The sequence below is a fragment of the Manihot esculenta genome, chromosome 2, assembly GCF_001659605.2.
Source record: "Manihot esculenta cultivar AM560-2 chromosome 2, M.esculenta_v8, whole genome shotgun sequence".
NCBI lineage: Eukaryota > Viridiplantae > Streptophyta > Magnoliopsida > Malpighiales > Euphorbiaceae > Manihot > Manihot esculenta.
This window is the reverse complement of record NC_035162.2, coordinates 152,477-162,025: the sequence shown is the minus strand read 5'-3', so window position 1 is coordinate 162,025 and position 9,549 is coordinate 152,477. Positions and strand designations below refer to the sequence as shown.

Below are 9,549 nucleotides of genomic sequence, written 5' to 3'. Positions count from 1 at the left end.
TAGTGAAAAAAATAAAATAAATTTATAAAATTTAAAAATTAATAAAAAATAAAATATAATCCATTCCACCATCTATCATAACAACAAAAATCAAGGATGACGGATCGTTAATTTTTTCTAAAAGCAAAAAAATTAAAAAAAAACTAAAGAAATAGAAAAAGAAAACGAAACCCTTCAATAATTTATGGCAAGATAAATAGGCCGCTTTCCTTCAATTTCTCTAATTCTCTTTTCATCAAAACTTTCTTAATTCCGGCTTAAAATTACTATAAAAATCAAGCTTACCGAGCAAATGACTTTTGACTTGGAAGTTTGAACCAGGAGTCAGCACGTGAGGGATCCGAAGGAGTAGCAAAGGAAGATTTAAAAACAAAAATAAATGATAAATGACTCCCTCCCTCCTCACCTTCCGCCTCCCCTTCAATTTCCTTTTTAATTATTATTATTTTTTTTTTTATAAAAAGAAGAGGGGGGGCATAGTTAAAAAAAAACAAAAAGACATTGCGTTGCATGGGAAGGAGGATGATAAAGTTGGAAAGGAACTGGAGGAGAAGGAGAAAGGATACATGGTACCATGCTGTAGTGGTTAGTTATGATTTGGGGTTTATTTTCTGCAGCTGGACCCTATAAGACGGTTCGTGCCGACTCCAAGTTAAAAAAGGACAACGAGGTCGTTGATTGAATACCTCTCTCTCTGTCTTTCTCTCTCGTTTCAGTCTCTGGCCATCGGAGCCCTTAAATCTAGGGTTCTCTCCAATTTACCTCTTTCTATGTTCCACGCTTCTTTCAATCTTAATTTATATTTCTAATATCTAGCTATTTTATTTATCCATCTTTCGAGGCTTTTTGTACCTCGATCTCAGATTCTTAGTTACTGAAGGTGATTGAATCCCCCCCTCCCTGCTTCAGTTATTGTTTTGGATTTGGAAGCTCGACTTGCATTTACTTGATTCATTATTTGGTTTGAAATGCGTTTAGAGTTTCAGTTCTGCCATGACGATCGCTGATTCCGGGTATTCAATGGAGAATGGAGAGTGTTGCTTGCCGTGCACGCCCCAGGAAGAGAAACAGATCGTCAAGGGCTTGATGGGTGAAGCCGAGCTTCATTTGAAAGAAGGCAACTTGTACTACGTGGTTTCCGCCAGGTCCTTTTTCTATTCATTCTTGTTTTTTTTTAGTTGCCTTTCTATCTCATTTATCGTGGATTTTATTCTCAATTTCTCTTTGATTTCTGGATGCATGTTCTAATCTATGAATTTGTGAATTCGTATGTTACTTTCTGACTTCGCATCTGCGTGGAAAATCTTTTTCCTTCTTTTTAATCTTAGCTTCACCGATTTGGAAATATAGCAATTAGGCTGCCTGTTGTTTGCACATTGCGTTCTGACTTTGTATGCACGTCGTGCCTGGTAAGCTTTCGTAGATTCTTATGAAAATTTCTTCTATATTTGCTTTACCAATTTAGAGCAGCTGGGCGGTTGTTGCCTTGTGCGTTCCTGACATTATTTCAATTTGACTTGGACGTTGTTCACATTTTATTGAGTTTTTTTTTTGAGAAATCATTTTTATAGAAATCTTATGAGTCGTGGCTGATTGTGTAACCATTACTAAGTGATGCTTCTGTAGGAACTGGCTTTTCCAACAGTTTGATCAACCTGCAGAACTTTTTTTTTTTTTCAAATTGTAGTTTTCTATTACAGTAGTTGGTAAGTTTAGCTACAACTACGCAGCTGAGGCAAAATTAACTGTGATGAAACCGGTGATTTGACGCCTGATAGGGACTCTCTATCATAATTTATATAGTTTATTATTATTATTATTATTAGCTTTAGAATTTTATAATGAACATTTTATGAACTGCTATCATAATCTGCTGTCTGATCAGGTGGTTCACAAAATGGGAGAGGTACGTTGGCCAGGGCAGTGATGATCCCGTAGTTGATATGCAGTCTTCTGATTCTCAAGATTTGGTTGATCTTCCTGGGAGAATAACTGATAGACCTGGTCCTATAAATAACTCTGATATTGTTGAAAATGGAAGTGATGGCGAGAATGATGATCTAGAGCTCTCTAGAACATTGTTGGAAGGGAGAGACTATGTTTTAGTTCCTCAAAAAGTTTGGGAAAAGCTTGTTCAGTGGTAATGAATTCTCTAATTTTTCTCCCTCCATGGCAGTAGTTGTGCTTCTCACCAAAACAACTTTCCCTTTCCATTGCAGTAGGAATTCATGAAGTTTAGACCTAGTGATGAACATTTCATATAATTTAAGCTTTTATTGTACTTAGTGTTCTATATGTATTTGTATATTCTATCAGGTACACGGGAGGACCAGCACTTCCAAGAAAGATGATCTCACAGGGGGTTTTTAACAAAAAGCAGTTCAATGTGGAGGTTTATCCACTTCGTCTCAAGTTAATTGATTCTAGAGATGACAGTGAATTCACTATAAGGTTAAGCAAAAAGGTACCTGAAATGCAGTTTGTGCAAGCTAATAATTTGATAGTAGCAACTAATATAGGGCAGACTAGAGTATGCAATGTAAACTGTTATATGGGGGTTGGGGACATGGAGAATAGGGAGCTCAATGTTTCTGCTTAATGCTTATATGTATGAGCTATTTGGGGATTGTTTATCATTAAGGTATGATAAGTAGAGCTTTTGCCTAGGAATTCCTTGGGCTGCATGAGAAGAGCTGCGTAGAAAGTCAAGATTAGGGATGACTATGGGTTAGGTACACAAAAGTCACCTTATTCGAACCCAAACCTTAATACCATAACCTATTACAAAATCCAATTAAAATTCAACCTAAACTACTCCAAACCATTTCAAACCCAATTATAATTACCCAAATACTCTTTTATCCCCTTTAGCTTTATATATTTTAATTAATAATGGATATAAAAAATATTTTTATTAATATTTTATATTTTAAAAATTTATACTCCTATAAAATTTTTAAATTTCAATTTATTTAAAAATATAATATATAAAATTTTTTATAAATGTTATTATCAAATATATATTTTATATTTATGGGTTCAGAAAATCGATATCCAACACATAAAGCTCAAACCTAATATGGTTTTTATTTTCATAAATTTATATCTATCGCAAGCTCTATTGCATGCTATCCAAACGTGTCTTAATAGGATTTAATTGGATCAGGCAACCAAAAAAGCTTGACCTGTTATCATCCCTAGTCTTGAGCAATGGTTGCTGACTTTTTGTGCCTGGAAAATTCTGGTGTGCCAAATGAGTACCTTTAATGTCAATGATGCAGATTTAAGGGATAAGATTGCTAAAATAATAGAAATTGGGTTGTGGAAACCCAAATTTACTTTCAAGAGCTTGGAAATAATATGGTAACTTTTTAGCATCACATATAGTACATGTGAATAATTGAAGAGGTGAGTGTTATTGCTAAAAGAGTGGTAGGCTTAGCTTATGAAGATTAACTTACAAAAAAACCTTATAAACATTTAAAATTTTAAACAATTTATGTGTTTGGTTAAAATGGTGATAAATAGTAGACATATTCGATAACAAGTAATATATAAACATAATTATTATTAAAATTACTAAAAAAGATAGCAAATAAGGTGTATGGTGAAGTTTTCAAATTAAATGAGGGTAATACAATAATTTATCTGGTCAAACCAGCTTAAAGATTTAGTACTTATAAGCACCAAAATAAATAGTTGAACACCCAACTTACCTTTTTTAAGCTTATAAGCTGAAATTATAAGTTCAGAAAATGTTGCAAACAATTATATAAGCTTATTTTTAGAGCTCATAAGCTAAATTGACCAGCTTATAAGTTCAGACAAACATGAAACAACCTCTACTTGCTTTAAAGTTATCTATGGAGGTGATGGAGGTTTTACTTGTGTTTGTTTCAGGCTTCACTTCATGAACTTTATGGGAGGGTATGTGCTCTTAGAGGAACAGAACGAGAAAAGGTGTGTATATGTTGGTTTTTATCCTTGACATTTGGCTGTAATTGCAACTCAATAGAATATTTTAGTAAAATTACTATCTATTCTTTGAGGGTGGCTTTGGTGTAATTTTGAAGTTACTTCACTTTTGGCCTTGAGGTCACAGATTCAAGCCGTGAAAATAACCACTTTGCAAAGCAGGAGTAAACCGAATTGCTGTATTTACTTCATATTTCTTTGGATGCTTTAGTGTATGGTTCTTTCTTTGTTTTGGTTCTAATGCTTGCTAACAGGCTGTTATATGGGACTACTTTAATAAGTACAAGCAATCACGGTTGGTTGATTCAAGTCGTACCCTGGAGGAATCAAACTTGCAGATGGACCAAGAGGTGTGTGGTCTAGAAATGTATATACATTTTGAAGTCTGATTTGTTTTGAATTAGATAGCTTGACTGGAGGTGAATCATTTTGGTTTTATGCAACTTCAATTTAGCTGCTTCTTCAATTCATTTTTAATAAACAATGAACTGCTAAAGTCACTCTAGTGATGAGTAAAAATATTTCAGAATACAGTCATCACAATTTTTTTATGCACATTGATTTAGAATAATACAGAGTGATTTGACTAGGTGAAAAACTAATCCGCTCTTGGAACCCTCCTGCTCAAAGTTAGGTGTGATGAAAATAATACAGATGAAGTCATTTGATATTGGTCGCAATTAATGAAATACTCAAGTTTTTGTGTGTTTTGCCAACACCTTGATATTGATAATTTTTATAAATTGTTAAATTTTATTATAAATCTTGCATCCTGTGCATGTGTGCACATTAGCAGTTGCGTGTAATGCTGTATGTTATTTGTGTTGCAGCACATTGGACTTTCCCTTTGCATTTGATAATAAAAATATCTCTGAGTTTTATGTCTGGTTGTTGGTTTTTATTCATCAATAGTGTTGATGCATCCTCTTCTCTGTACAGATTCTGCTGGAGATGCAAGTTCATGAGTCTTATCCTTCCCTATCTGGCCAGGATTCAACAGGAAATGAGTTGGCTTTGGTAGCCTTAGAACCTTCAAGGACTTCCCTCTCAATTGCAGGTGGACCAACTCTGTCAAATGGTCATCCCGGTACTTCTAGCTTGAACACGAGGCCAGGAAGTGCTTTAAATTCAGGACCCACAGATATTGATGATGGATTTGGTGCTTATAGTGCTGTCAGAAGAGGTGAGAGGGGAGGTTTGGCAGGACTGCAAAATATGGGAAATACTTGCTTTATGAACAGTGCTCTTCAATGCTTGGTCCACACTCCTCCACTTGTTGAGTATTTTTTGCAAGATTACTCTGATGAGATCAACACAGAAAATCCTTTAGGAATGCATGTAGGTCTTGCTCTTATTGGTCTTGGTTCACTGGGATTCATATGGAAGTTTTGTGACTTTTGTCCTACACTATACCTTATTTTTCTAAGCACTCGACGTTGAAATGCTAACTTGTGTTGTAGCTTTGTAGGGTGAACTTGCACTCGCTTTTGGTGAGTTGTTGAGGAAACTTTGGTCCTCGGGACACAATACAATTGCACCACGTGCATTCAAGGGAAAACTAGCACTATTTGCTCCCCAATTCAGTGGTTATAATCAGCATGATTCTCAAGTTAGTACTTCAAGATAAAGTTCCCTTCTCTTGTTTATGTTAAAACGTATTCATGTTCCTTCTCTCTCTCTCTCTCTTTCTCTTTCTCTCTTAAAGAATGAGGAATTTAACACAATGAGCTGTTGCTTCTAGCTCTTAATGTGGCAGTTTGATCATCTACTTTCTACATTGTATTAGATATTGAGCAACTTATTGGAACTATCATTTTGTCGTATGATGCAATATCTGATGTAGACATAATTCTTCTAATGGTTTGGTTCCAATGTGTTAAGACGGAAACTTATGTGAACATGATGAGTTTCACGTTTTTCCTTGCTTGTTGTTTGTTTATAATTGTTGAGTATCTTTTCTGTTGAACACTGAGGAGCCACTTGCTATTTTCCTCTAGGAACTTCTGGCATTTTTACTGGATGGGCTGCATGAAGATTTGAATCGTGTCAAGCACAAACCTTACATTGAAATGAAGGATTGGGGTGGTTGTCCAGATAAGGAGGTTGCAGAAGAATGTTGGAGAAATCACAAGGCTCGGAATGATTCCATTATTGTGGATGTTTGCCAAGTAAGAAAGTCTTTGAATATCATCTGTTCGTTCATTGCCATAGAATGTTATGTAATAAAGTTTTATGTTCAATCCGTTAGCTTCTTGTTTTGGAATTTGGTTTGCAATGCAGTTGAAGTATTGTGCCTTACTGATCTTTTAGTTGCACTGTTCTTGATGTGGTCTTGAGTTCAAATTTTTCTGATTGATATAAAATTATCAAGCACAATTAGGAGATTTTCAAGAACAAATACAGATGCATTTCTCTTTTGTCACTTCATATTTGCTATTTCAGCTTTTCCATTGAACATATTCTTAGCTATTTATCTCACATTTTTATGAGCACATGGCATATCAGTATAAGGATGCATATACCTCAAGTATTGACATTTAGCGTCACCAAGTATAGGGCATCAGTGGTTCTGTTTATTGCATAATACAAAAAGCTTCATAAATTTTACTGACAGTTTAATCATTTTTAAAAAATGTTCAGGGTCAATATAAGTCAACATTGGTTTGCCCAGTTTGCAGCAAAATTTCAATTACTTTTGATCCCTTTATGTATTTGTCGCTGCCGCTACCTTCAACTGTCACTCGTTCAATGACAGTGACAGTGTTTTATGGTGATGGAAGTGGTCTTCCAATGCCATACACTGTGTCAGTACTGAAAAATGGTCACTGTAGAGATCTTATTCAGGCACTGAGTGCAGCATGCTGTTTGAGAAGTGATGAAAGCTTTCTGCTGGCAGAAGTAAGTAGTTTTCACTTGTTTCTAAGTTTTTTCCTTTTTGGCTATTTTATATATACTTTAGTTATAGATTTGTATCTTGCAGGTCTATGATCATAGGATTTATCGTCTATTTGAAAATCCTTTTGAATCATTGACTTGTATAAAGGATGAGGAACACATTGTGGCCTACCGGTTTTCTCAGGAAGGAACAGGAAAAAAGAAACTGGAAATTGTTCATCAGGAAAAGTAAGATCACTGCCTTAGAATTCTAGCTGCTCATTTTATCCAATGGGGGGGGGGGGGAGCTAAATCTTGTGCTATTGCTGTTAGTGGCTGTGTCATGGAATGAGCCATGGCAATAACGCTGTGTATTTTCATTACTTGGCCATATAACATGCTCTACACATAATTGGTGGTATAAAATTTATACTATTTGACTTGTGGCATAACTTTTAATAACAAGTATGTGAGGTACATGTGGAGTGAGTGCCAGACAGCATCTATGGATGTGAGGCTGTGTCATTTGTTTTTTTTTTTTCCTTGTCATCTTTGATGAAGTATCTGGATAAAAGCTCTTTGTGTTTTTAGGTCTGCTCCAGATTTGCTGAAGGGTGGTGGATGGAAGAATTTTGGAGTGCCTCTGCTTGCTTATTTGGAAGATGACTCACCAAGTGGAGCTGATATTGAGTTGGCTGCTTCTAGACTTCTCTCACCGTTGAGAAAAGCATGCTTATCCAGTGTGGCTCATAATGGCAAGGAAAATGGTGTTCTTTCAGAAGCTAATGGTGAAGCATCAAACAGTTGCAATGGTCAATCTGAATCTGGGAGCCAGTCAATGGACAAGATAGAATTAGAGTCAGAGGATACATTGACCCAGAACTTGTCGTTACAGCTCTTTTTAACTGATGACCGGTACTCAAGCCGCAAGCCAATTTTTAAGGATTCTGTCGTAAGATCAGGAAGAGATCGTATAAAAATTTTCCTAGATTGGACTGATACGGAACATAAATTATATGATCCCAGCTATCTAAAGGATCTCCCAGTGGTTTATAATAAATCTGGGTTTAGTGCGAAGAAAACCCGACAGGAAGCTGTCTCTTTATTTTCATGCCTAGGGGCATTCTTGAATGAAGAACCTCTAGGGCCTGATGACATGTGGTAAGATTTGTTCCCTATTTCTTTTGTACATATTGTTTTGAGAATACTGCTTTGAATACCTTGCAAGTGTCGTTCCACTTTAGTTATGTTTATGCCCGTTTGCATTACTTGATGCAGGTATTGTCCTGGTTGTAAAGAACATAGACAAGCCACCAAGAAGCTGGATTTGTGGACATTGCCTCAGATTCTTGTTATTCATTTGAAACGATTTTCATACAGCAGATACCTGAAGAACAAACTGGACATTTTTGTGGATTTCCCCATTCACAATCTTGATTTGAGCAAATTTGTGAAACAGAAGGATGGAAGATCATATGTATATGAACTATATGCCATCAGCAACCATTATGGCGGTCTCGGTGGTGGGCACTACACTGCTTTTGCAAAGGTAAATGGACACAGCAATTTTAATCATTTGCTGAATTTGAATGGAAGGCACTGTTGAGAGTTTTTTCATTGTATGCCATTCCTGAGCACTATGTTGTTGATATGAGCAGTTGCCATGTTCAGGAATTTTAGATCTGCAAAATTACTGAAAGAAACTGATTGTGTGTGTATGTTGTTCGAAGGTCACTTTTATTCTTGATGGCTTATCATACATATTCAGTTGATCCAAGGTCTAACTCATTTACTGGACCTATTTGTGCAGTTGATTGACGATAATAGATGGTACAATTTTGATGATAGCTATGTTTCTCCTGTTAATGAGGCCGATATCAGGACATCAGCTGCATATGTGTTGTTCTACGGAAGAATTGAATCTGAAATGAATGTGGCAGCAGGAGGGACATCACAGGATCATACGGGTTCTTGAAAGGCCATGAATGTTTACATCCCTACTATTCCGCGTCTTGGGAGCTCAGATGTAATAACTGAAGACTGAGCTGATGGTCATCACAGCTAGCTTTCTGAAGATCTCAAGCCTCACCAAAGATGTCGAGGAGTATGTACATGCATAAAATGGCAGGTGGGATGAGGATTGGCTAGCTAAAACATTTATTAATTCTTTTCTGAGAATCTGGCTTAATGTTTGGCTGCCTATAGATCCCTGCGTAATCATGCTCTGATTTAGCCATTTCTTGTTACCTTTTCTGCGTGATAATTGGATGATATGGTTCAAATTTACCACACACAAGGTTAATGTTAATTTCATTTAGGATCATTACCGGAAGAGTTGTGTATTTTACTATGGCGGGATTTAGGTGATTTTAGATAAAAGACAGGCACGTATCCAACAATCCTCGACTGCATCAATATATTTGTATTTATTTGTACTACGTATTTCGGGAGGAGAAGCTGAAAGCTTTTCGGATACGAAGTGATTTCTCATTCATCCCCCATTTGTAATGGCTATTCACCTTCATTGGAACGCTGCTGTCAACCCCTTCTTTTCCCTGGATTATGGAATTCAGTGTACATGGAATATGGAGCGAATTAAGATTCAGTCACGGGATAGATTATCAGGGTGAATGGAAATCTTACTCCACTATACATGAAAAGCCTGACACAGAGATCAATAACTCGAAAATCATCACATAT

At 36.1% G+C, this 9,549-nt stretch overlaps 1 protein-coding gene across 4 annotated transcripts; it reads left to right on the top strand.

Moving 5' to 3' along the window:
• The first annotated feature begins 466 nt into the window (after positions 1-466).
• LOC110609002 (ubiquitin carboxyl-terminal hydrolase 9) lies at positions 467-9,285 on the top strand. Of its 4 annotated transcripts, none has more exons than XM_021748302.2 (14): positions 467-670; positions 979-1,145; positions 1,886-2,140; positions 2,317-2,464; positions 3,901-3,960; positions 4,230-4,325; positions 4,915-5,313; positions 5,444-5,584; positions 5,973-6,143; positions 6,616-6,873; positions 6,956-7,098; positions 7,441-8,010; positions 8,128-8,398; positions 8,660-9,285. In XM_021748302.2, the coding sequence occupies exons 1-14, from the start codon at positions 593-595 to the stop codon at positions 8,822-8,824; spliced, it is 2,922 nt and encodes a 973-aa protein (XP_021603994.1). In that variant the 5' UTR covers positions 467-592; the 3' UTR covers positions 8,825-9,285. The 4 variants fall into 4 exon arrangements, with proteins under 4 accessions (XP_021603994.1, XP_021603996.1, XP_021603995.1 ...); XM_021748304.2 differs by having other exon boundaries at positions 513-880; positions 987-1,145; XM_021748303.2 differs by having other exon boundaries at positions 514-880.
• Positions 9,286-9,549: the final 264 nt, after the last annotated feature.

Excerpts from the sequence above, each read along its gene's own strand:
- LOC110609002 (XM_021748302.2), top strand. The coding sequence starts at position 593 with ATGATTTGGGGTTTATTTTCTGCAGCTGGACCCTATAAGACGGTTCGT. Across the intron at positions 671-978 it reads AGTTAAAAAAGGACAACGAG|AGTTTCAGTTCTGCCATGAC; the intron begins GTCGTTGATTGA and ends AAATGCGTTTAG. Across the intron at positions 6,144-6,615 it reads TTATTGTGGATGTTTGCCAA|GGTCAATATAAGTCAACATT; the intron begins GTAAGAAAGTCT and ends AAAAATGTTCAG.